The sequence below is a fragment of the Carassius gibelio genome, chromosome B25, assembly GCF_023724105.1.
Source record: "Carassius gibelio isolate Cgi1373 ecotype wild population from Czech Republic chromosome B25, carGib1.2-hapl.c, whole genome shotgun sequence".
Taxonomy (NCBI): Eukaryota; Metazoa; Chordata; class Actinopteri; order Cypriniformes; family Cyprinidae; genus Carassius; species Carassius gibelio.
The window spans coordinates 7611507-7638645 of record NC_068420.1 but is presented as its reverse complement, the minus strand read 5'-3'; the positions used below and the strand labels follow the sequence as shown (position 1 = coordinate 7638645).

The 27139-nt window shown below is 39.9% G+C and overlaps 1 protein-coding gene across 1 annotated transcript; it reads right to left on the bottom strand.

Moving 5' to 3' along the window:
* Nucleotides 1-966: 966 nt before the first annotated feature.
* Nucleotides 967-26723, bottom strand: muc5.2 (mucin 5.2). Its single transcript, XM_052597284.1, has 54 exons — nt 26630-26723; nt 26463-26537; nt 25786-25818; nt 25417-25681; nt 25032-25143; nt 24439-24526; nt 24262-24341; nt 23908-24121; nt 23504-23629; nt 23281-23398; nt 23053-23191; nt 22746-22853; nt 22518-22587; nt 22294-22428; nt 21904-22071; nt 21693-21787; nt 21468-21597; nt 21106-21352; nt 20963-21003; nt 20761-20864; nt 20456-20607; nt 20134-20272; nt 19932-20042; nt 19615-19794; nt 19280-19519; nt 19040-19196; nt 18723-18854; nt 18309-18549; nt 17825-18218; nt 17341-17723; nt 16876-17298; nt 16417-16599; nt 15757-16311; nt 15371-15651; nt 13678-15213; nt 6637-13494; nt 6375-6532; nt 6104-6278; nt 5778-6013; nt 5397-5580; nt 5070-5247; nt 4565-4749; nt 4407-4476; nt 4171-4295; nt 4052-4083; nt 3661-3808; nt 3208-3297; nt 2939-2979; nt 2629-2748; nt 2288-2386; nt 2060-2179; nt 1876-1915; nt 1644-1761; nt 967-1415 (listed from the first exon to the last, which is right to left on the bottom strand). Exons 1-54 carry the CDS (start codon nt 26721-26723, stop codon nt 1250-1252), a joined length of 16692 nt encoding a protein of 5563 aa, XP_052453244.1. The 3' UTR covers nt 967-1249.
* Nucleotides 26724-27139: the final 416 nt, after the last annotated feature.

The window sequence follows — 27139 nt, the reverse complement described above, 5'->3', positions numbered from 1 at the left end:
TGGTACGTTTGATTGGCCAGTGTGGGCGGGGTTAGCGGGCCAGTCTTTTTCTTTTTCTTTATTTTTAACTATTCACTGTTTGTTTATTACTCCTATTATTCTATTATTTTAATATTAAGATAAATAATTAGGTTAAAATTCACAGCCATGTCTGTTCTTAGACTGCATTAGTATGTGGTACATGTAACTTTTCTAAGCGCTTGCTAAGGAGCACCAATCACAATCGTGTGTGTTTTTTTTGCGTTTCTGCCTGATGATGCTAGAGGAAACCACATTTAGAGGTTCTTGGTGTCAACAGGTGAAGTCAAAATAGTGAATGATTATTAAAATGTGGGCGATTATTATAATTTTCTTTGCGGTAAAGGAGTGGATTGTGGATTTTCTTGGCATTTAGGTGAGTTGTGGAATGGAGCTCTCCATTCATTTACAAATTATTTAATCTTTCATAGTCTGTATATGACACTGCTTGATGTAGGTATAGGTTCCTACTGTCACGTGCCAAGCTAGGAATCGAAAATAGGATTTTTCTCGTTGATTGTCAGTCATGAGAGCAGTTATGTGATATATGTGGCAATATTATAATATTGTATTGTTGCAATATTTATTTAATTTGATTAAATGACTTTTTAGATACTTAACCATTGATTTTGTATTATATGGTGTATATAGCAGCCTATAATGTTATATAAAGTACATATGGTTTACTTTGTTTGGCTTGGGCTTGGACTTGGACACATGATCTTGGGATATGCATACATCTTGTGTCCCATAAAGTATCTGTAAATGCACATTTACAGTAGAGGACTGCAGCTGCTTTGCTTGTAAATTTTTCCTCTTAGATTTTCTTTGTCTGGTGGACACAAAAGCCATTTCTAAGCAAAGTTGAGTTTGAGACTAGAACTTAATTGTCAAATGTTTTTGAAAAAAAAAAAAAAAAAAAATGAATGCAATGCAATGAACTTTTTTTTGTGTTGCTGGTTTACTTCTTTATTGTGTTGAACATACACTTATTTCATCACAATTATACAGAACTCTCATTATACCACAGAAAAGAAATAGTTTTGTTACAGATAATTTAAACATTTAAGACCATATTCAAAGTGAAAATCCTAGCCCTAGAATAAAAGCATGTATTCCTTGCCATGCTCCTTATTTCAAATATCTCTTGTCTTAAGTAATTTAGTACACATAAGTAATAACCAAATGAAAAGCTTTAATATCAGCATCTTTTATCAAGTCTTCAGGGCTTCTAGTCTATACATTTTTTAGGAGTGCATGTGCAGCTCTCAATGTAAATATAGTCATAATTGCGCTGGCTGTCATCGGCACACTTCAGCGTCACCTGACGATGGCTGATTTTCTCCTCTTGGCAACAAGAACAGATGTGCTTCATGCTCTTCTCTTCCATTGAATACCTGAAGATGAACAGGCTTGTTAGCATTTTTTGTAAAGCAAAATAGCACTGTATTATTAGAATGATGAGTTATCCGATATGTGATGTGTGATGATTTTTGAATCTTTAAATTTTGAATATTAATGGTTTCTGATAAACTATTAAAAATAAATGAAATTGGCTGTAACCATACCCGCTATTCACATGAAAGTTTTCATATAAAAATTTTCATATGTGCAAGTGCTCTTACATTGATTGGGTACCACAGTGACCACTGCAGGACGTCACTTCTATGGGTTGGATGGACTTGCAGTCATTTACATTCACATCGGTTATGTTCTTCAAAACAATGCAAATCTTGGGCTCACCTAAGAAATTTGAGAATTGTACATATGATGCATTGTTTTATGTATTTTATATATATTTGCTTGTTATTGGTCAATCATTTCGGGTGAATGAACAATAATTAAATGGTTTCTTACAGATCTTGCAACATCCAGATGCATCATATCTCTCAGTTCCCTATATATAAACAGTCACACATTTCAACATCAGTAGATAGAAACCAAATTATACAGCAGTCAAGTTGTTGAAGCTTATTATAAATAAATTATTGATGATGATTAATAGTCTGTGAATAAAGTATACCAGATATATTTGACTTACAGGCTCACAGTCATCCGGATTGAAATAAGGGCATTTTGGTGTGATCTTCTCGGTCACAAACAAGCCATTAATTTTACTGCAGGTTATACTCTCACAACTGTAATTTTTCACTTCTCCATCCTAAAAGAAAAAGGGAAACATGCTACATGAGGACTGAAATACAGAAAAGGTTTTTTGACTGTTAAAATTGACAGATGGAGAAAAATGTGTAAATGTTTTAAAATATACCTGGAGAATATGTGTGGTGTTGCCCGGTGCAGTATAAATGCAGCTGGTTTGCTTGCATGTTCCGCAGCACTCTCCTTCTTGTTCTACGCGCTCAAAGCCCTTGGGGAACCAAAAGAATATACTAGATTTTAGTAAATTAATTTAAAGGGGTCATATCACATTGGATCAAATTTTACTTAATCTTCAGAGAAACTCGATGTAGGATCCTATGAAAACAGAACTCAAAACAACCTTCCAGTCCAAAAGGGCTTTACTATAAGTTCAGATAATTTTAGAGTATATAATAGAAATCTATCCTGATGTTTAATATTATAATAATAAGCATACATTGTAATCCTTACCTCAGCACAAGGTGTACAGACTTTATTAACACATGCAACAGAATGTAGTTGGGTCTGTGGGTCTTTATCCATTTGGCAGTAACATTCCAAACAAGGCTCTGTAGGGATTTTAACTCCAGGCTAAAAAGAAAGTGAATCCACCATTATACAAAAGTTTATGGATTTAGATAAATATTACACATTCATCTGGATTCCTTTTTTTTTAACAGTGAAAAACATATAAAGTAATTTGATATAAATAGGATATTTATGACATTTTCTGTTTGTTAATGTTAGCAGTTAGCATGAGCATATGAACCCAGCAGCTCACCTGGTATTCAGTATTATTGTGCACACACACATCTTTGGGCACTGAATGGAAAAAAATAAAACAAAAAAAATACAGTCAGAAAATGAGCTAGTGTAATTAATTCGCAACTATTATATAGGTATATCAAATTTGATTCAGTATAAATTCCAAATGTTTCAAAAGCTTTATAAAATGATAATTAATTTTTTTGTAGAAAAAAAAAAGTTGTTAACAATATGTGTAATTTGAAGTTTAATAGTAGTTTTCTGGGTATGAAATTTGAAACTTACCACATGGTGGACAGCATTTGCCCTCAGGTATCTTTGCTGCTAACTCATATCCCACATCACACTTCATAGAACACTGGCTGGTATCACACACTGAATGGGCAGAGGAATTATTATGTAGACAAAATTATGCATTATGTAATTATTCAGAAACATTTTTATTGTTGTATTTATTCTTTTACTGTGGTTCCAATCTGATGTGGTTAAACATTCAAATAAAAAGTTTCCTACAGATATTCAACTAGATTTTTCCCCCATCCAAAATTGGATGATGAAATTCTAAGTTTGGAGGTTGTATTTGTAATCTGAAGGATGAAAATGAACCTTTAATTGATAAATCATGCACAGTTAGATCAGAAGTTTGTACTAGGACAGTGAATGAGGTCAGTTTTGTTATCATGTTTAATTAATTTGGTCTGTTTAGCTCTCTGATTGTCATTGTACTTGATTACTCACCGCAGGTTGGACAGCAGTTTTCAATTATGCTTTTGTATTCATGGCCACAAGGCTCTATGGTTGGACAATTCATAGGTTCTTGAACAACACCAAAGCTCTCAGTGGAGCATTTGTATGTTGTACAGTTCACAATCCATTTTTCTCCTGGCTATAGCAGAGGAAGTAAGTTAAAGATATGGGTTTAATATGGGGTAGAATGTGTTCAAATGCAGTTTTTCCTTTGACTGAATGAGTAAATTATCTGTATACAGCAATTATTTTGCAGTACTGTAATGGTTAAGCTCTGGTTTTTACACATGTGTAAGGGGGTATGGGTAGGACTAGAGTTGAGTTCACATTGCTGGAAAATTTAATGTGAATGGTTTTGCTGCTATTGCTAAAAGACACATACCTGTCTTGGTAACCCATCTGGGCCAATGCAGTCTATATGTGGGGAATGGAAAAGATAAAATTTTGGCTTCAAGAAACATTATTTATAACAAATAGAGTAAATTAAATAATATCGCTTACCGCAAGTAGCTGTGCACTGGTCTGTTGTTGAACTAACTAGATATGTGTTTTCAGGACAGTAACAACCTTCCATGAATTTTTTATGGTCGGTTTTGCTTTGGTCTTCCACAAACATCTCATTGTATCTGGTTGTGAGTCAAACAGATGTGACATTAAAGTTATTAATGCAGTGAAATTTGGACAATACTGTATTAAATTTCCACTTATGAAAATTAATTGATGTAGAGAGTGGTTACCTTGTACTGCAGGTTCTTTCAACTTTAGGCCCACATGCCTTGAAGACTTTGTGATCAGCACATTTGTATGCTATTGACCAAAGAAAATCAAGCGATTTAGGATACAGTCAGAAAAAGATGCATCACTGTGTTAAGGTAGGGTAAATCTGTATTCTTACTGCATAGCCCGTTAAGGTCAGCTGAGTCTCTCCAGTCCACACATATAGACTGCTGGCCACATTGCTGTGCATAGGCCTCTACACTGGCACAGGCCATGGAGTCATTTTTCTTGTAGCACACATCATATTTACATGCTTCATAGTAGCTTTGATAGGGAACGGTGTCATGACAGCTCTTGAACAAACTGCAAAATTTAGGGAGAAAACGTAAACTTAAGCATATCATCATTCAGCAAAAAAGGTAATTGTCATAAACACTATCTCTGAAATCTCTTTTTAATTACTTATAGGTAAAGTGTATCAATTGGAATTGCAGTTTATTTGAACAGTCCAAGAGGACTTAACAGAGTAACTCTGGCTCCAATGGTGTTATGGGTGCAATTATCTAAATGCAGAATAGTGGCAGATAGAGGAGGTGTTTAAATATTGTTGCAATTCTATTTGGTGCTGTAAGTGGAGGAGAAATCCCAAAATTACTGTGTGACAGTTTTGGGCTTAGCCTTACTCGCTCTTGATGACCTCACAGATTTGTGCTGTGCAGGTAGGAAGAGGTTCGCTTGGATGTGGTCGAGGGTTTTCACATTCTGGGGAGTCCACCCACAATGCTGCCATTTGCTCACATGATTGGTCAGTTGTTCCATCGGGACGTCTGCAGTCATTTGTGGCATCATTGTCACAAACACCTAAAAATATTGACAAAATTTAAAAATTTGAATTGACAATGACTTACAATAAAGTTGTAAATCTGGGAAAGTTGTTGCATTGTTTCACAGTAGAAATTCTCTTTATCATTGTTATAGTCATTGCAGCGAGGGCACCACACTGTACTCACCGCACTGTCCCTCTGTATTACCATGGAAGTAGGAGAACGGGAGATTGATCTCAAAGCCTTGATGACTGACTAAAATCTCAGTTTTGATTTCATTAATGTTCAAAATCACTGCCATGCCAGAGGTAGTGATGCTGAAATCTTCATTAAAGAAAGTGGGGACTTTAACAGCATCATTGACGTAAACCTGTAGACAACAAGGGTTTTTGAGATGTACTAACCCTCAAATTAAATTTTTGCAGTGTTTTAGTGTATATACTGTATGCCAAGTTAGCAGTATTAAGTGATATTAGCATTGAAAATGTTTTAAGTTCTGGATATTACAGTGTGTCAAGAAAATGTGAATATTTGTGATCAAATTTGTCTGAAATAGTCCTGACTTACCTGTATCTCTTTACTGTTACTTGCTAGCTTGATTTCATAGGATTTGTACTTAACAGTCACATACTCTGGACAAGCAAAATTATTTGTAACATCGCAATAATAATTTTTTACATAGACGCTGATATTGTGTCTTGGAATGATTTCTCGGACCAACACATAGTCGCAATTTCCTTGGAAAGTATAATATTTTCCATCAAACGTATTGTAATGAGGGTCACCCCAGCCACTGCATCGACCTGTTTTTCAGAAAACAAGATAAACTAAGGTAAATTAGAATACAAGGATAGTGTTACTTATCAATTTCCTGCCACATGGATCAAACTCACATAGACACTCGTACTTAGCGCAGCAGCCATTATTATAATAAACCTTCTCAGGCTTAAGTCCGTTGACACATGTAGGTATGACAGAATCTGCTGGATGACACTGTACAGGGCTTGTGGTAACATTCCCATTTATGCAGGTTTTAGTGGTACATTCCTCATTCCATGTCTCTCCATTCTGTTAAAGATTCAAATAAGATTGCAGTTCAGTTCTCACTTAGAATTATATATTTTTTTGGAAAATATAATTTGTACATGAAAGTGCCTTTTTAACCTTTCTGTTGACATTGGTACAGTCATTTGGAACAGTTGAAATTGGAACTGTAGTAGTCTGAGGACACGGTTTCTGTGTTATTTCACTAACACAATTGGAGTTGCAGTAAGCGAAGTAGCACCAGCCTGCTTTATCAGTTTTGTTGTAAATGATTGACTCTATAGTTAGAATAATAGAACATGCATCATTAATGTCAATTGTTCATGCTTTTGTCAAATTTTCAAATAAAAAAACTAAGTAAAAAATTGCATGTAGTACGTACCAGGTGGGAAAGTTTGATTTGCAAATGTACAGTGACATATTGTTGTGATGACAATTTGAGGTGATGTACCATGTGTTCTTTTAGGTGTTGATTCTGTATATACAGTGAAATCGGTTGATGGCGTTTCTGTCACTTTAGGTGTTACTGTCAAAACTGTTGATTTAACAATGGTTGTAGTAATTGCTGATAGTGTCAGAGGTGTTTCTGTTCCTGTGGGAGGTAGTGTTTCTATAGATGATGTTGTAGCAGTAAGAGCAGTAGTAGAAACTTCTGGTGATGTTGGTGTACCAGCAGTAGTAGTAAATATGGGTGGTGTTTTGGTTCCTGTTGGAGGTGGTGTTTCTGTAGATGGAGTAGGAGCAGTAACAGCAGTAGTAGAAACTCCTGGTGATGTAGGTGTTGGTGGACCAGCAGTTGTTGTTGCTGTTGATGGAGTTTCTGTTCGTGTTGGAGGTGGTGTTTCTGTTATTGGTGTTTCAGTAGTAACAGCAGTTGTAGCAATTTCTTGTGATGTTGGTGTACCAGCAGTTGTAGAAGTTGTTAATGGTGTTTCGGTTCCTGTGGGAGGTGGTGTTTCTGTAGATGGAGTAGGAGCAGTAACAGCAGTAGTAGAAACTTCTGGAGATGTAGGTGTCGGTGGACCAGCAGTTCTTGTTGTCGTTGATGGTTCTGTTTGTGTCGGAGGTGGTGTTTCTGTGATTGGTGTTTCAGTAGTAACAGCAGTAGTAGAAATTTCTTGTGATGTTGGTGTTGGTATACTAGCAGTTGTAGTTGCTGTTGATGGTGTTTCAGTTCCTGTAGGAGGTGGTGCTTCTGTAGATGGAGTAGGAAAAGTAACACCAGTAGTAGAAACTCCTAGTGATGTAGGTGTTGGTGGACCAGCAGTTGTTGTTGTCGTTGATGGTTCTGTTTGTGTCAGAGGGGGTGTTTCTGTGATTGGTGTTTCAGTAGTAACAACAGTAGTAGAAATTTCTTGTGATGTTGGTGTTTGTGTACCAGCAGTTGTAGTTGCTGTTGATGGTGTTTCAGTTCCTGTGGGAGGTGGTGCTTCTGTAGATGGAGTAGGAGCAGTAACAGCAGTAGTATAAACTCCTGGTGGTGTAGGTGTTGGTGGACCAGCAGTTGTTGTTGTCGTTGATGGTTCTGTTTGTGTCGGAGGGGGTGTTTCTGTGATTGGTGTTTTTGTAGTAACAGCAGAAGTAGAGATTTCTGGTGATGTTGGTGTTCCAAGAGTTGTAGAAGCTGTGGATGGTGTTTCGGTTCCTGTGGGAGGTGGTGTTTCTGTTGATATAGTAGGAGCAGTAACAGCAGTAGTAGAAACTCCTGGTGATGTAGGTGTTGGTGGACCAGCAGTTCTTGTTGTTGTTGATGGTTCTGTTTGTGTCGGAGGTGGTGTTTCTGTGATTGGTGTTTCAGTAGTAACAGCAGTAGTAGAAATTTCTTGTGATGTTGGTGTTGGTGTACCAGCAGTTGTAGTTGCTGTTGATGGTGTTTCAGTTCCTGTGGGAGGTGGTGTTTCTGTAGATGGAGTAGGAACAGTAACAGCAGTAGTAGAAACTTCTGGAGATGTAGGTGTCGGTGGACCAGCAGTTCTTGTTGTTGTTGATGGTTCTGTTTCTGTCGGAGGTGGTGTTTCTGTGATTGGTGTTTCAGTAGTAACAGCAGTAGTAGAAATTTCTTGTGATGTTGGTGTTGGTGTACCAGCAGTTGTAGTTGCTGTTGATGGTGTTTCAGTTCCTGTGGGAGGTGGTGCTTCTGTAGATGGAGTAGGAGCAGTAACAGCAGTAGTAGAAACTCCTGGTGATGTAGGTGTTGGTGGACCAGCAGTTCTTGTTGTTGTTGATGGTTCTGTTTGTGTCAGAGATGGTGTTTCTGTGATTGGTGTTTCAGTAGTAACAGCAGTAGTAGAAATTTCTTGTGATGTTGGTGTTGGTGTACCAGCAGTTGTAGTTGCTGTTGATGGTGTTTCAGTTCCTGTGGGAGGTGGTGCTTCTGTAGATGGAGTAGGAGCAGTAACAGCAGTAGTAGAAACTCCTGGTGATGTAGGTGTTGGTGGACCAGCAGTTGTTGTTGTTGTTGATGGTTCTGTTTGTGTCGGAGGTGGTGTTTCTGTGATTGGTGTTTCAGTAGTAACAGCAGTAGTAGAAATTTCTTGTGATGTTGGTGTTGGTGTACCAGCAGTTGTAGTTGCTGTAGATGGTGTTTCAGTTCCTGTGGGAGGTGGTGCTTCTGTAGATGGAGTAGGAGCACTAACAGCAGTAGTAAAAACTCCTGGTGATGTAGGTGTTGGTGGACCAGCAGTTCTTGTTGTTGTTGATGGTTCTGTTTGTGTCGGAGGTGGTGTTTCTGTGATTGGTGTTTCAGTAGTAACAGCAGTAGTAGAAATTTCTTGTGATGTTGGTGTTGGTGTACCAGCAGTTGTAGTTGCTGTTGATGGTGTTTCAGTTCCTGTGGGAGGTGGTGTTTCTGTAGATGGAGTAGGAGCAGTAACAGCAGTAGTAGAAACTTCTGGAGATGTAGGTGTCGGTGGACCAGCAGTTCTTGTTGTTGTTGATGGTTCTGTTTCTGTCGGAGGTGGTGTTTCTGTGATTGGTGTTTCAGTAGTAACAGCAGTAGTAGAAATTTCTTGTGATGTTGGTGTTGGTGTACCAGCAGTTGTAGTTGCTGTTGATGGTGTTTCAGTTCCTGTGGGAGGTGGTGCTTCTGTAGATGGAGTAGGAGCAGTAACAGCAGTAGTAGAAACTCCTGGTGATGTAGGTGTTGGTGGACCAGCAGTTGTTGTTGTTGTTGATGGTTCTGTTTGTGTCGGAGGTGGTGTTTCTGTGATTGGTGTTTCAGTAGTAACAGCAGTAGTAGAAATTTCTTGTGATGTTGGTGTTGGTGTACCAGCAGTTGTAGTTGCTGTTGATGGTGTTTCAGTTCCTGTGGGAGGTGGTGCTTCTGTAGATGGAGTAGGAGCAGTAACAGCAGTAGTAGAAACTCCTGGTGATGTAGGTGTTGGTGGACCAGCAGTTGTTGTTGTTGTTGATGGTTCTGTTTGTGTCGGAGGTGGTGTTTCTGTGATTGGTGTTTCAGTAGTAACAGCAGTAGTAGAAATTTCTTGTGATGTTGGTGTTGGTGTACCAGCAGTTGTAGTTGCTGTTGATGGTGTTTCAGTTCCTGTGGGAGGTGGTGCTTCTGTAGATGGAGTAGGAGCAGTAACAGCAGTAGTAGAAACTCCTGGTGATGTAGGTGTTGGTGGACCAGCAGTTGTTGTTGTTGTTGATGGTTCTGTTTGTGTCGGAGGTGGTGTTTCTGTGATTAGTGTTTCAGTAGTAACAGCAGTAGTAGAAATTTCTTGTGATGTTGGTGTTGGTGTACCAGCAGTTGTAGTTGCTGTTGATGGTGTTTCAGTTCCTGTGGGAGGTGGTGCTTCTGTAGATGGAGTAGGAGCAGTAACAGCAGTTGATGGTGTTTCAGTTCCTGTGGGAGGTGGTGCTTCTGTAGATGGAGTAGGAGCAGTAACAGCAGTAGTAGAAACACCTGGTGATGTAGGTGTTGGTGGACCAGCAGTTGTTGTTGTAGTTGATGGTTCTGTTTGTGTCGGAAGGGATGTTTCTGTGATTGGTGTTTCAGTAGTTACAGCAGTAGTAGAAATTTCTTGTGATGTTGGTGTTGGTGTACCAGCAGTTGTAGTTGCTGTTGATGGTGTTTCAGTTCCTGTGGGAGGTGGTGCTTCTGTAGATGGAGTAGGAGCAGTAACAGCAGTAGTAGAAACTCCTGGTGATGTAGGTGTTGGTGGACCTGCAGTTGTTGTTGTCGTTGATACTTCTGATTGTGTCGGAGGGGGTGTTTCTGTGATTGGTGTTTCAGTAGTAAAAGCAGTAGTAGAAATTTCTTGTGATGTTGGTGTTGGTGTACCAGCAGTTGTAGTTGCTGTTGATGGTGTTTCAGTTCCTGTGGGAGGTGGTGCTTCTGTAGATGGAGTAGGAGCAGTAACAGCAGTAGTAGAAACTCCTGGTGATGTAGGTGTTGGTGGACCAGCTGTTGTTGTTGTCGTAGATGGTGCTGTTTGTGTCGGAGGGGGTGTTTCTGTGATTGGTGTTTTTGTAGTAACAGCAGTAGTAGACATTTCTGGTGATGTTGGTGTTCCAAGAGTTGTAGTAGCTGTGGATGGTGTTTTGCTTCCTGTGGGAGGTGGTGTTTCTGTAGATGGAGTAGGAGCAGTAACAGCAGTAGTAGAAACTTCTGGAGATGTAGGTGTCGGTGGACCAGCAGTTGTTGTTGTTGTTGATGGTTCTGTTTGTGTCGGAGGTGGTGTTTCTGTGATTGGTGTTTCAGTAGTAACAGCAGTAGTAGAAATTTCTTGTGATGTTGGTGTTGGTGTACCAGCAGTTGTAGTTGCTGTTGATGGTGTTTCAGTTCCTGTGGGAGGTGGTGTTTCTGTAGATGGAGTAGGAGCAGTAACAGCAGTAGTAGAAACTTTTGGAGATGTAGGTGTCGGTGGACCAGCAGTTCTTGTTGTTGTTGATGGTTCTGTTTGTGTCGGAGGTGGTGTTTCTGTGATTGGTGTTTCAGTAGTAACAGCAGTAGTAGAACTTTCTTGTGATGTTGGTGTTGGTGTACCAGCAGTTGTAGTTGCTGTTGATGGTGTTTCAGTTCCTGTGGGAGGTGGTGCTTCTGTAGATGGAGTAGGAGCAGTAACAGCAGTAGTAGAAACTCCTGGTGATATAGGTGTTGGTGGACCAGCAGTTGTTGTTGTTGTTGATGGTTCTGTTTGTGTCGGAGATGGTGTTTCTGTGATTGGTGTTTCAGTAGTAACAGCAGTAGTAGAAATTTCTTGTGATGTTGGTGTTGGTGTACCAGCAGTTGTAGTTGCTGTTGATGGTGTTTCAGTTCCTGTGGGAGGTGGTGCTTCTGTAGATGGAGTAGGAGCAGTAACAGCAGTAGTAGAAACTCCTGGTGATGTAGGTGTTGGTGGACCAGCAGTTGCTGTTGTTTTTGATGGTTCTGTTTGTGTCGGAGGTGGTGTTTCTGTGATTGGTGTTTCAGTAGTAACAGCAGTAGTAGAAATTTCTTGTGATGTTGGTGTTGGTGTACCAGCAGTTGTAGTTGCTGTTGATGGTGTTTCAGTTCCTGTGGGAGGTGGTGTTTCTGTAGATGGAGTAGGAGCAGTAACAGCAGTAGTAGAAACTTCTGGAGATGTAGGTGTCGGTGGACCAGCAGTTCTTGTTGTTGTTGATGGTTCTGTTTGTGTCGGAGGTGGTGTTTCTGTGATTGGTGTTTCTGTAGAAATAGCAGTAGTAGAAATTTCTTGTGATGTTGGTGTTGGTGTACCAGCAGTTGTAGTTGCTGTTGATGGTGTTTCAGTTCCTGTGGGAGGTGGTGCTTCTGTAGATGGAGTAGGAGCAGTAACAGCAGTAGTAGAAACTCCTGGTGATGTAGGTGTTGGTGGACCAGCAGTTCTTGTTGTTGTTGATGGTTCTGTTTGTGTCGGAGATGGTGTTTCTGTGATTGGTGTTTCAGTAGTAACAGCAGTAGTAGAAATTTCTTGTGATGTTGGTGTTGGTGTACCAGCAGTTGTAGTTGCTGTTGATGGTGTTTCAGTTCCTGTGGGAGGTGGTGCTTCTGTAGATGGAGTAGGAGCAGTAACAGCAGTAGTAGAAACTCCTGGTGATGTAGGTGTTGGTGGACCAGCAGTTGTTGTTGTTGTTGATGGTTCTGTTTGTGTCGGAGGTGGTGTTTCTGTGATTGGTGTTTCAGTAGTAACAGCAGTAGTAGAAATTTCTTGTGATGTTGGTGTTGGTGTACCAGCAGTTGTAGTTGCTGTTGATGGTGTTTCAGTTCCTGTGGGAGGTGGTGCTTCTGTAGATGGAGTAAGAGCAGTAACAGCAGTAGTAGAAACACCTGGTGATGTATGTGTTGGTGGACCAGCAGTTGTTGTTGTAGTTGATGGTTCTGTTTGTGTCGGAGGGGATGTTTCTGTGATTGGTGTTTCAGTAGTAACAGCAGTAGTAGAAATTTCTTGTGATGTTGGTGTTGGTGTACCAGCAGTTGTAGTTGCTGTTGATGGTGTTTCAGTTCCTGTGGGAGGTGGTGCTTTTGTAGATGGAGTAGGAGCAGTAACAGCAGTTGATGGTGTTTCAGTTCCTGTGGGAGGTGGTGCTTCTGTAGATGGAGTAGGAGCAGTAACAGCAGTAGTAGAAACACCTGGTGATGTAGGTGTTGGTGGACCAGCAGTTGTTGTTGTAGTTGATGGTTCTGTTTGTGTCGGAGGGGATGTTTCTGTGATTGGTGTTTCAGTAGTAACAGCAGTAGTAGAAATTTCTTGTGATGTTGGTGTTGGTGTACCAGCAGTTGTAGTTGCTGTTGATGGTGTTTCAGTTCCTGTGGGAGGTGGTGCTTCTGTAGATGTTGTAGGAGCAGTAACAGCAGTAGTAGTAACTCCTGGTGATGTAGGTGTTGGTGGACCTGCAGTTGTTGTTGTCGTTGATGGTTCTGTTTGTGTCGGAGGTGGTGTTTCTGTGACTGGTCTTTCAGTAGTAACAGCAGTAGTAGAAATTTTTTGTGATGTTGGTGTTGGTGTACCAGCAGTTGTAGTTGCTGTTGATGGTGTTTCAGTCCCGGTGGGAGGTGGTGCTTCTGTAGATGGAGTAGGAGCAGTAACAGCAGTAGTAGAAACTCCTGGTGATGTAGGTGTTGGTGGACCTGCAGTTGTTGTTGTCGTTGATACTTCTGATTGTGTCGGAGGGGGTGTTTCTGTGATTGGTGTTTCAGTAGTAACAGCAGTAGTAGAAATTTCTTGTGATGTTGGTGTTGGTGTACCAGCAGTTGTAGTTGCTGTTGATGGTGTTTCAGTTCCTGTGGGAGGTGGTGCTTCTGTAGATGGAGTAGGAGCAGTAACAGCAGTAGTAGAAACTCCTGGTGATGTAGGTGTTGGTGGACCAGCAGTTGTTGTTGTTGTTGATGGTTCTGTTTGTGTCGGAGGTGGTGTTTCTGTGATCAGTGTTTCAGTAGTAACAGCAGTAGTAGAAATTTCTTGTGATGTTGGTGTTGGTGTACCAGCAGTTGTAGTTGCTGTTGATGGTGTTTCAGTTCCTGTGGGAGGTGGTGCTTCTGTAGATGGAGTAGGAGCAGTAACAGCAGTTGATGGTGTTTCAGTTCCTGTGGGAGGTGGTGCTTCTGTAGATGGAGTAGGAGCAGTAACAGCAGTAGTAGAAACACCTGGTGATGTAGGTGTTGGTGGACCAGCAGTTGTTGTTGATGTGGATGGTTCTGTTTGTGTCGGAGGGGATGTTTCTGTGATTGGTGTTTCAGTAGTAACAGCAGTAGTAGAAATTTCTTGTGATGTTGGTGTTGGTGTACCAGCAGTTGTAGTTGCTGTTGATGGTGTTTCAGTCCCGGTGGGAGGTGGTGCTTCTGTAGATGGTGTAGGAGCAGTAACAGCAGTAGTAGTAACTCCTGGTGATGTAGGTGTTGGTGGACCTGCAGTTGTTGTTGTCGTTGATACTTCTGATTGTGTCGGAGGGGGTGTTTCTGTGATTGGTGTTTCAGTAGTAACAGCAGTAGTAGAAATTTCTTGTGATGTTGGTGTTGGTGTACCAGCAGTTGTAGTTGCTGTTGATGGTGTTTCAGTTCCTGTGGGAGGTGGTGCTTCTGAAGATGGAGTAGGAGCAGTAACAGCCTTAGTAGAAACTCCTGGTGATGTAGGTGTTGGTGGACCAGCTGTTGTTGTTGTCGTAGATGGTGCTGTTTGTGTCGGAGGGGGTGTTTCTGTGATTGGTGTTTTTGTAGTAACAGCAGTAGTAGACATTTCTGGTGATGTTGGTGTTCCAAGAGTTGTAGTTGCTGTTGATGGTGTTTCAGTTCCTGTGGGAGGTGGTGCTTCTGTAGATGGAGTAGGAGCAGTAACAGCAGTAGTAGAAACTCCTGGTGATGTAGGTGTTGGTGGACCAGCAGTTGTTGTTGTCGTTGATGGTTCTGTTTGTGTCAGAGGTGGTGTTTCTGTGATTGGTGATTCAGTAGTAACAGCTGTAGTAGAAATTTCTGGTGATGTTGGTGTTGGTGTACCAGCAGTTGTAGTTGCTGTTGATGGTGTTTCAGTTCCTGTTGGAGGTGGTGCTTCTGTAGATAGAGTAGGAGCAGTAACAGCAGTAGTAGAAACTTCTGGTGATGTAGGTGTTGGTGGACCAGCAGTTGTTGTTGTCGTTGATGGTTCTGTTTGTGTCGGAGGGGGTGTTTCTGTGATTGGTGTTTCAGTAGTAACAGCAGTAGTAGAAATTTCTTGTGATGTTGGTGTTGGTGTACCAGCAGTTGTAGTTGCTGTTGAAGGTGTTTCAGTTCCTGTTGGAGGTGGTACTTCTGTAGATGGAGTAGGACCAGTAACAGCAGTAGTAGAAACTCCTGGTGATGTAGGTGTTGGTGGACCAGCAGTTGTTGTTGTTGTTGATGGTTCTGTTTGTGTCGGAGGGGATGTTTCTGTGATTGGTGTTTCAGTAGTAACAGCAGTAGTAGAAATTTCTTGTGATGTTGGTGTTGGTGTACCAGCAGTTGTAGTTGCTGTTGAAGGTGTTTCAGTTCCTGTTGGAGGTGGTACTTCTGTAGATGGAGTAGGAGCAGTAACAGCAGTAGTAGCAACTCCTGGTGATGTAGGTGTTTGTGGACCAGCAGATGTTGTTGTCGTTGATGGTTCTGTTTGTGTCGTAGGTGGTGTTTCTGTGATTGGTTTTTCAGTAGTAACAGCAGTAGTAGAAACTCCTGGTGATGTAGGTGTTGTTCGACCAGAGGTTGTTGTTGATGTTGATGGCATTTCTGTTAGTTTTGGAGTTGGTGATTCTGTAAGTTTTGTTCCAGCAGTAACAGCAGTAGTAGAAATTTCTGGTGATGTAGGTTTTGGTGTACCAGCAGTTGTGGTAGCTGTGGATGGTGTTTCTGTTCCTTTGGTAGATTTTGTTTCTGTAGAAGGAGTAGAAGCAGTAACAGCAGTAGTAGAAACTCCTGGTGATGTAGGTGTCGCTGGACCAACAGTTGTAGTTGCTGTTGATGGCGATTCTGTTCTTTTCGGTGTTGGAGTTTCGGTCAGTGGTGTTTTAGTAGTAACAGAAGTAGTAGAAAATATTTGTGATGTCGGTGTTGGTGTACCAACAGTTGTAGCAGCTGTGGATGGTGTTTTGGTTCCTATGGGAAGTTGTGTTTCTGTAGATGGCGTTTGAGTAGTAACAGCAGTAGTAGAAACTCCTGGTGATGTAGGAGTTGGTCGACCAGTGGTTGCTGTTGCTGTTGATGGCATTCCTGTTCGTGTTGGAGGTGGTGTTTCTGTGAGTGTTGTTCCAGCAGTAACAGCAGTAGTAGAAATTTCTGGTGATGTTGGTTTTGGTGTACCAGCAGTTGTGGTAGCTGTGAATGGTGTTTTGGTTCCTGTGGGAGGTTGTGTCTCTGTAGATGGTGTTGGAGCAGTAACAGCAGTAGTAGAAACTCCTGGTGATGTAGGTGTTGTTCGACCAGAGGTTGTTGTTGATGTTGATGGCATTTCTGTTCGTTTTGGAGTTGGTGTTTGTGTACCAGCAGTTGTGGTAGCTGTGGATGGTGTTTCTGTTCCTTTGGAAGATTTTGTTTCTGTAGAAGGAGTAGAAGCAGTAATCGCAGTAGTAGAAACTCCTGGTGATGTAGGTGTCGGTGGACCAACAGTTGTAGTTGCTGTTGATGGCGATTCTGTTCTTTTCGGTGTTGGAGTTTCAGTCAGTGGTGTTTTAGTAGTAACAGCAGTAGTAGAAAATATTTGTGATGTCGGTGTTGGTGTACCAACAGTTGTAGCAACTGTGGATGGTGTTTTGGTTTCTATGGGAGGTTGTGTTTCTGTAGATGGCGTTTGAGTAATAACAGCAGTAGTAGAAACTCCTGGTGATGTAGGAGTTGGTCGAACAGTGGTTCTTGTTGCTGTTGATGGTGTTTCTGTTCGTGTTGGAGGTGGTGTTTCTGTGCGTGCTGTTTCAGCAGTAGTAGAAACTCTGGTTGATGTTGGTGTGCCAGCAGTTGTAGCAACTGTGGATGGTGTTTTGGTTCCTGTTGGAGGTTGTGTTTCTGTAGATGGTGTTGGAGCAGTAACAGCAGTAGTAGAAACTCCTGGTGATGTAGGTGTTGGTCGACCAGCGGTTGTTGTTGCTGTTGATGGCGTTTCTGTTCGTGTCGGAGGTGGCGTTTCGGTCAGTGGTGTTTTAGTAGTAACAGCAGTAGTAGAAATTATTTGTGATGTTGGTGTGCCAGCAGTTGTAGCAACTGTGGATGGTGTTTTGGTTCCTGTTGGAGGTTGTGTTTCTGTAGATGGTGTTGGAGCAGTAACAGCAGTAGTAGAAACTCCTGGTGATGTAGGTGTTGGTCGTCCAGCGGTTGTAGTTGCTGTTGATGGTGTTTCTGTTCGTGTCGGCGGTGGTGTTTCTGTGAGTGTTGTTCCAGCAGTAACAGCAGTAGTCGAAATTTCCGGTGATGTTGGTTTTGGTGTACCAGCACTTGTGGTAGCTGTGGATGGTGTTTTGGTTCCTGTTGAAGGTTGTGTTTCTGTAGATGGTGTTGGAGCAGTAACAGCAGTAGTAGAAACTCTTGGTGATGTAGGTGTTGTTCGACCAGAGGTTGTTGTTGATGTTGATGGCGTTTCTGTTCGTGTCGGAGGTGGTGTTTCTGTGCGTGCTGTTTCAGCAGTAGTAGAAACTCTGGTTGATGTTGGTGTGCCAGAAGTTGTAGCAACTGTGGATGGTGTTTTGGTTCCTGTTGGAGGTTTTGTTTCTGTAGATGGTGTTGGTGCAGTAACAGCAGTAGTAGAAATTTCTGGTGATGTTGGTTTTGGTGTACCAGCAGTTGTGGTAGCTGTGGATGGTGTTTCTGTTGCTTTGGGGGGTTTTGTTTCTGTAGATGGTGTTGGCGAAGTAACAGCAGTAGTAGAAACTCTGGGTGATGTTGGTGTACCAGCAGTTGTAGCAGCTGTGGAGGGTGTTTTGGTTCCTGTGGGAGGTTGTGTTTCTGTAGATGGAGTAGAAGCAGTAACAGCAGTAGTAGAAACTCCTGGTGATGTAGGTGTCGTTGGACCAACAGTTGTAGTTGATGATGATTCTGTTCTTTTCGGAGGTGGCGTTTCGGTCAGTGGTGTTTTAGTAGTAACAGCAGTAGTAGAAATTATTTGTGATGTTGGTGTTGGTGTGCCAGCAGTTGTAGCAACTGTGGATGGTGTTTTGGTTCCTGATGGAGGTTGTGTTTCTGTAGATGGTGTTGGAGCAGTAACAGCAGTAGAAGAAACTCCTGGTGATGTAGGTGTTGGTCGACCAGTGGTTGTTGTTGATGTTGATGGCGTTTCTGTTCGTGGCGGAGGGGGTGTTTCTGTGCGTGCTGTTTCAGCAGTAGTAGAAACTCTGGTTGATTTTGGTGTGCCAGAAGTTGTAGCAACTGTGGATGGTGTTTTGGTTCCTGTTGGAGGTTGTGTTTCTGTAGATGGTGTTGGAACAGTAACAGCAGTAGTAGAAACTCCTGGTGATGTAGGTGTTGGTCGACCAGCGGTTGTTGTTGCTGTTGATGGCGTTTCTGTTCGTGTCGGAGGTGGTGTTTCTGTGAGTGTTGTTCCAGCAGTAACAGCAGTAGTAGAAACTCCTGTAACTGACTTTGTAACTGTTATTATAATTGTTGTTTTAGTGGTTTGTGGTGGAGATGTGAAAGTGAATGGCGTGGTTATTGTCACACATGGGTAAATATTTCTTATTATCATGCCATTAAAATCACACACAGCTGTAAAACATGTGCCATTCCCATCTGAGGTATCGTACACCACTTGTCCAGTAGTGTATACTTTCCCATCATAGGTACACAGAGAAAGACATTCTGCCTCCGTAACACATTTCCTTGTGTCTTCCCTCAGAAAAGGCCTTTCTAAGGGGCACCGAGGAAAACAACCTAAGATAATAATAAATGGCAAGAAGGAATAAACAAAAAATAAATTTCAATTAACTCAGTGTTTTGTTGAATCTAAAGAAACATTATTAATATATTAACAATTCACTCATCATAATGTTCTCTGTTGTTTGGACTATATTTACCCTGTAAATGATTAAAAGATTATTTCATACCTTCTAGAAGAGGAATTTGATTAGAACAATTTCCCGACGGGTTACTGCAAGTTTTCATGCAGGTGGATCCACAGGTTCTATAGTGCCATTCACATTCATCTGGAGGACTGTTGTAGTAATCACAGAATAAAGCTGCAAGAACAATTACTTCAGTCAGCAGTATGACAATGTTTATAAGAGGTCAAATAATAGAGGATAATGACAAAATACACTTTTTCTGCATAAATCTGTATTCTGAGTTCCACATTTCATATAGATCTGCATATGGGGAATTCTGACTGCATTGAACACAATTTTATTACAATACTTGGACTTACGACATATGCTTGGGCTCCGCCATGCCACACAAGCTCCTTTTTTACGACATTGAGCAGCATAAGCTGCCACTGCAGTACAGAAACAATCACAGTCACCCCCACTGTCACATGCACAGGTGTCTCTTACGCAGGCATCATAGTACGGACCAGAATCCACCTAGAGACAAGAAATCATTTAAATATAAATTTCAGAAGACCAAGAATTTTCAAAATGCACAAGAATTATAATTTTTTACTTACACGTGAATGGCAGTCTGTAAAAACAGGGCTTGTGATGATGCTGCATTGTTTGATAGCCCAGGCACGCCGATGTGGATTTTTTTCACATGGATTCATCAAGTTGCTCACTTCTGGACAGCTGGGATTTACCTTCCAGCTGTTTCCAAATGCCACTGCATCAGTGACCTCTTCTCCATCATGCTTCACAAAGTCATTGTTCGCATTACCGTCAAAGTTTCCACACAGTCCACACACCTTGCCCTGCCACAGAGATCATGTGGGTATTAAGGTAAATGGATGAACACAAAGGTGTAGAGGATGGTTTTGTGATTTGTGCATTTAGAGGTAATGCTTACCTTAAATTTAGGATGGAGTTGGAGCATCAGACTCGTTTTATTGTCCCAGATTAAGTTCAAAAGACCTTTGACCTCTATGACATTGTATATTCCAGCAGTATGGATTTGATACAGGTAATCAGTGCCATTGCTTTCAACAACTTTGATCCCATTCTCCTCTGATAAAATCATCTTGTATCTCTGCAGGATTTAAATAGTTAGTGACATGCAATTATCTTTAAGCAAACAATGTCTGCATAAATATATTATCATATTCCAGATTTTAACATATGTTTAAAGTATGCTCAAGCTGATTTCGCACTATGAAATAAACTCACCCCAAAGGAAAGACTAATGGATTTGGAGCAAATGGTGCCACTGGTGCCACAGGGGATGTTCTCTGTGACCAGGCGTAGAGAATATGGACTCTGTTCATTATTGCAATTATCCTAAAGGGGTTGCACATGAACTGTGTGTCAGACCAGATTTTATTTATTTTTTTACTAGGTAAGAAGCCAAATAATTCAAAGAAAAACATACATGGGCCAAGATGTGTTCACAGTCTCCAGGGAAAGAATATTTCTTGCCATCGAAAGTCATGAAATGACCTTCACCATAGATAGTACAGGTGCCATAACACTCATTATCTGTACATGTCCACATACCATTTGTGCATGTGCTGAAATATAGACAACAATTCACAGATTAACCCTTTAATGTTGTATGTTTCTCAGTGAGACTGCAGAGTAGGAATCTTGCAATGTTTTTAAAATTACTTATTTTTTGGGGGATGGAGAAAAAGTTGCATATGTTGTGATGGTAGCTGTAATTTATTTTTTTACTTCTATCAGTGCTAGCTCACCAGGTGTTACAGTCCTCTTGAACTTGCTCTCCAGGTGAATAGCTGAGTCCGTTGTGGACACAGGTGCAGTTTGTCCTCTCCACACACCCACCTTTTCCATCAGCCAGAAGGTGATCTGGACACATACACCCTGATACACACCCAGTACTCACCTACAGACAAAACAAACCAAGAAGGACCAGCATTGGTAAGCCTAGCTATGCTTTTACAAAATTATTTTGTGGCAACAAAAACAATTACTACTGGAAAACTGGAAACTGCTAATTGCTAAGTAATGTTTTTGTCTTTTCCTCATCCAAACTCACGCAGTTGCTTAGGTCTTGGTTCTGACAGGTCCTCTGACACTCTGTCCCTTTTGTTCCAGGTTCATAATTTGAGCATTTGAAGTAGACCATTGGAGCCACACAGTCTAAAAACAGTCAAATGTATGAAAAGTGGGAATCTTCAACACTGATGACTCAAGTTTGAATTTTACAAGCGCTATTTCAGAATTACATTCCAACTTACCTTCCTTACTGGAGCAGTGCAATTTTCCAAGCGTACAGGTGCTATAATATGACAAATCAGGAGTTACTGATGGTTGTCAAGACAAGAGTTATCAATTGGTAGTCTAACAAGAATGCATTGTTTATAGGATGAAGAATTCATACCATACAACACCGTCTATGTTGGATGTTGCCGATGGTTCTATGACCTGGTTGCCTTCGTAACAAGGACACTGGTGGGCAGGCACACAACTGCCAACTTCATTAAGGTAGGTTCCCTCAGAACAGACGCAGCCGTCTACTGGGGTGAAGGACCCTGGGCAGGTGTTGTTTGGTTCATTGAGAGAGCGGCAGGTGTTGCCACAGCTGGACACACCGTAGGAGTGCTTCATGTTTTCTGAACACTCAGATACTGTGCACGGATAAATACATTTTTATTATGACTCATTGTTTCATTATTTTCAAATTCTGCGGAATGTGATTCAAATGCATGAATTCTGTTGAACTCTACAAGCAAGTATTCTCACCACAGGGTTCAGAATCCATCCATCCCTGGAGAATGATTCCTCTGGCAGCACAGGCGTGGGCATAGTTGGACACAGCCGCACACATACACTTCCTAATATCTGCACATTTGCAGGTGTCATAGACACACCACTGCATAGGATGAAACCCATATTCAATTATATGTAATTCATAGATATATATTGTTAATTTCAAAATAGACGAGTGTTCAGTGCATAAATACACACTTGGTAGAAAATCTCAGGACATATTTCTGAATGACATGCGGAAAAGACTCCGCTGCTGTTTGTAAGACGGGAACACCAGTCTTTAGCAGGTTTTTCTGAATGGAAAGAGTAAAGAGAGTTCTGTAATGTTTGCAAGTTGAATAATCACATATATTAATGACTTTTATATATTTATTTATGAATTTCTTTAAATGTTTGTAATATTGTGTACCTGTGTCCACACTCAAGCTACAGGGGTTGTCAAATGTGTTTTCAATATCTGGACAACCATATGGGTTTTTCTTCCAAAAGTTGACAAACGTTATTGGTGTGCCCTCTATGATACCAGACTCTGTTTTGAAATCATCTGATTGGACATCATTATAGTTTCCACATAGACCTGAATGAAGAAAGGTGTAGAATTAAAAATACAATGCCTTTAATTAATTCACTATACACTAATGCATTTTTGAAGGGTCATACATTTACATTTTAAATCATTATACTGTAACAGTTTTATAAATCTTACATTTTTACTCTTTCTTCCTTCCCTAGCAATATATATATATATATCTGTGTGTGTGTGTGTGTGTCAATAAATTTATTTATGGACAAAACTCACCACTCATCTTTCCTTTCTCTTCAGTGCTGGCTACAATATACAACTGCATGACTGGAGCTAACTGAATCTCTAGACGAAGACTCCTCATATCAGCAATGATGAAAGAGGAAGTGGGCTGAAAGATGCTCACAGGACCTGGGACAATTAAATAGGTGGGTAAATCAGGACATCTAGTCATTGGTGCCAATTGTTATGGTAATATACTTAATAGGGTGTCAACCCACCTGTGGTGGCAGGAAGCTTATATGGACTGTTTCCATCCAGTGTCACAACACCATTGGAGGCAAAACTAATCTGTTAAAACAAAATATGTTTTGTAATTGCATCTTGCAGGATTTTGTAAGAAAAATAGTGCTGAAGAATGCTTTATGTATTCTGCACTATGCTGAAAGCAAGTGTATCATTCTGATCATAGACAATAGAAAAATTAAAAATATGAACTCAGTCCTTACAGTGGTCCCCGAAATTACAAGGGTAACTGAATTTAGACATGTGTCTGTTCGGGCCGGATCACACTTGGCCAGGTTTCCCACAACAGCAATATCACTGTCATTAGAGTGCTGGAATGAAAGAAATGATTGTAAGAACCTCAAAGTTATATAGTGTGTATTACATACAGGAGAATGGAAAACTTTATAATGTCAGAAGTTTTTATATATGAAGTTGTTATATAAACCATATGAATAAATGTGTAAGTGGAGGCTTTAATGTATCTAGCCCTGACAGAAAACATCTGGATCATCTGCTGTACTAACAGACCTTAGTGAGGATGTAGTCACAGTTGCCACTGAAGGTGAAGGTCTTTCCATCATAAGTGGTGACGTGAGACCCTCCAACAACAGAGCAGATTCCGGGACATTCCAGGTATGTACAAGTCCAGTGTCCAGCGACGCACACACTGACACAGTACAGAAGCAGTATTAGAATGGGGAAATATGTAGTGGTATTAAAAGTGAATTTAAAATATTTAAATTATAAAATTGTTACCATTTTTTGCAAGCTTGTGTGTAAGACTCTCCTGACTGATATAGTGCACCGTTATGATCACAAGGGCACTCGTTCACAGGAACACAGCCATTCTGACCAATGTCATCTTCCACGGTGCCTTTACAAAAAGAATCATGATACCATTTATTAAGAGGAAAAAGTGGCTTTAAAATAACAGTTTTAAATATGCAAGTGTTTGACTCTTGATATGGTGTGAAATTACCTTCAGGGCAGAAACAGCCATCCACACAGTGTTCTTTACACAGTAGACTTGCGGTCGGATTTGAGCAGGTGTTCTTGCACGGACTCCCACACTCCATGTATTGCAAGTTCAGAGGACACGTCTTTGCTGCTCCACAGAATAACACAATTAGTATATCAAACACATCCGACTATATCACAACTTTTATACTACAGTAATATTGAAAACTTGTTTCAGATCCTTGAAAATGAATGAATTATTATTCATAATTCACTCGCTTAATGTTATTTATATATTTACTTGAATCATACCCATAGAGTCTGCAAGTTCTAATATTAAGTTCTAGTGAGCTGTAGGTGTTGTGGTGGTATTATCATATTATTCCTAGTGATTTTTAAAAATTGTTTTCCAGAAATGAAACTCACGACAGAGCTGTTCTGTCCTCCATGTTCCTGGTTTTCCTCCAGCATGAGTGCATTGTCGTGAAATCTCTGTGAGCGTGTGGCAGAGACAGTCGTAATTTCCGTAACACTGACACAGGTCGTCTACACAAGCTTTTTCAAATGAACTCATGTCCATCACATTTTGACAGTCGGCAAACCCTGGACTGCTGAGATACTGCTGGCAAACACTTATGTGCTATATAAAAAATTTAAATAAGAATTTAATTGGCAAATGAGTGAATCAGTTGAATAAATAGAAAACAGTCAATTTAGTTCAGTGAAATTGGCAACTTTTTTAATTGTAAAATATATTGCTCCGAAAACTTTGTCACATACCTGGTCGCACTGATCCCCAGGAGGAAGTGTAACGTCCTCGCAGGATTCAGTTGGTGTGGAAACCTTCCAGGTGTCTAGGCCTGAGAAGGATTTATTTATTTGATATTTTGTCTGGCATTCAAAAGAAGATCTAAAGCAAAAGTTTATTATGTCATTTAATTGAAACATCAGGTTTACCGCTTTTAGGGATATCGTCATTCTTGTTGCCGTTGTAGTTTCCACAGAGTCCACAGGTCTGACCTTGGTACTTCTCTGCAAGTTCAATCTAGGGAGCATCATATAACAAGATACTGTTTATACAATTTATTTTCTCAAAACCGAGTCTGTCCAAATGTTTATTTATTTCTAAAATATATGAGCATGCAAACACACTTAAAATCAACACTGAGCTGTCAGAAACATCTGCAAAACCTGTTGGTTCACTATGGCTTATTTAGACAATTCATATTTGCTTTGTGATTAGTAGAACTGATATCCTGTTTGATGTTTAGTTTTCCTAGTCTTAGTTATTGTGTGCAAACAAATATGATTGCTTAAAGGGTGTGTCTGATTTCATTATAGGGTTATGGATTAATCATGGCACATACTAAACAAGAACCTGTGCTGGAATTCTCCTGCACTTTATTTGGTTCGCTTTGTTTTGTTTTTTTTACTGCTATCATCAGATTTAATCAAATCAGTTTGAACTCTTATTTGGCTTGTAGTATCACATATTCATTACAAGTATTACAATAACCACAGTTAAACATGACGATTTGATTAAATCATACCAATATAGAGTTGTCTTCTTCCCAGAAGACAGTCATTCCATATTTGGAAACTTTAATACTTGTTGGGGTTCCTTCAATTTTAATTCCATTCTGACTGATTGGAATCGACACCCTGTAAAAGAAAGTGTTACGAATTTCAACCAAACATTTTTGCATTTTTAAGATGCAGTCATATAATTGAAAAATGCTCATCTTTAAGATTCTAGGCAAAATGTTTATAATTGTAGTATCATTTTAAGTACTATTTTCACCATTTTACATTTTAGAAGCACTAATATTATGTTGCTTCTAAATTAATTTACATTTTAATTGACTTTTAATTGACAGTGTAAAGAAGACTGACGCTAGAATAAATCAGGTAAAAATGAAATAAAAATCAACTCACACATTATCATCCATGGTGATGTCGCCATTAGTGATTTTGATGACTGTTCCCTGCAGTTTTATTGTGACTGTGTTGAAAGTGATCGAACCATTCACAGTCTCTCTTTGCATTTGGATGTTAAAATCAGATGTGGCAGTGTCACACATCACTGTCAGAACATAGTTGCACGTGTCTGGCACTTGAAAGAATTGACCATCAAAGGTCTTGAAGTGGAAATTTCCCCATGTGCTGCAGACCGTGGATTGATGATCAGGATTTGGTTCAACTAAACCAAGAGAGACAGTTTTTAAATCTCTAATCTGTGATAAGTACTTTCAGTGAGCAAAACTACACAATTTAGTTCTCCGAATTGTAAGAACTGCTTAATACCTTTTGTTACCATCACAGTCGTCATTGGGAACACTAAATATAACAGACAAAAAGAAAAACAGTTTTCATTTTTAATGAAACACATTTGTTTGAAAAAAAAGAGAAAACTATCCTAATAAAAATGTTATAAGGTAGATGGATATAGTGTGACAGTGTTACAAAAGTCATATTTACCCACTGAAAAAATAATGCACCTCAAAATGTCTTATAAATCTAATATTTACAAATATTTCTGAAAAAAAAATTTTTGGCCTAAATTATGTTTTGCAATTATAATGCGCATACCACTTAAACTTTTACTCTATTCATTATTAGAAACTTTGACTGAAAGAATGTTACATATATTAAAGACTGAAATTATGAGTTCAGTTTTCTATTCCATTATTAGTGTTACAGTTGTCAAATGTCAAATCTTGTAAGTTGGTTAATATAAATGTTTTATAATATTAAAGTTTTTTATATAAAATATAAATTTTAATCAAAAATTTTGAGTTTTAACTTTACTGTTATCAGTCTATGTATTATTTTTGATGGATGACAAATTTAAACTGGAATACTTTGATTAAATATATTTGAAATTACTTATACAAAAGGTTTAGGTTTACTTCTTCTGACGGATCTGATGGTTCTTGGTCAGTACACACTCATATAATCCATAACTACAATTAAATATTCACCTGTTGTTGTTGTTGGCGGCCAGGTTGTAAAGTCCGTTGGATCCTTCATAAAATCCCCATAATCCTCCATGAAGCCTTAAAGATAGAAAGAGGTTTTTAAATGATATTTTGAAAGGCATTTTAAGGATTTGATTTTTTACTTATTTAACTTATTTTATTCTGCTTACCTGCTTGTACTAACTGCAGACCCATCAGCAGGACGACCCATCTCTGCATCCACACCTGGGACATCCTCACAGTCCCCATGGAGACAACATCCATCCTTGAGAGCTAATGTGAGCTGTCTTTCAGCACTTGTCCTTTTATAACAGCCATTAGTTTGCTTTGGAGGAATGTGGTTTGTAATCAGAGGGTGGACCCCTTGCTTGGCCTTGGGCTTGATAGATACTTGATACAAACCAGAGGGTGGACCCATTGCTTGAATTTGGCCTTGGGCTTGGTAGACACTTGATACAAACAAATATTTAATGTCTTCGCTAGTGATATTAAATAAGCTGTATTTAAATGATGAGAACGATGTACGTTCACACAATGATTCATTTTTCTCTTGTTTAAATTACAGGGATGTACAAGGATGTGGTTCTTGACTCATTCACAACGTGAAGGATATTTCATTTAGCAATATCATTTTTGTAATTGTCAAATTGTCTTTGAAAATGTTTTAGCACTACTGGACA

Bases quoted from the DNA above. Each gene is read 5' to 3' on its own strand.
- muc5.2 (XM_052597284.1), bottom strand. From the start codon at position 26,723: ATGGATGTTGTCTCCATGGGGACTGTGAGGATGTCCCAGGTGTGGATG. The intron at 17,299-17,340 runs GCACACCAACAT...CTGCTGAAACAG, and splicing joins CACAGTTGCTACAACTTCTG to CACGCACAGAAACACCACCT. The intron at 5,581-5,777 runs GTAAGTCAGGAC...TGTTGTCTACAG, and splicing joins GTAACAGTAAAGAGATACAG to GTTTACGTCAATGATGCTGT.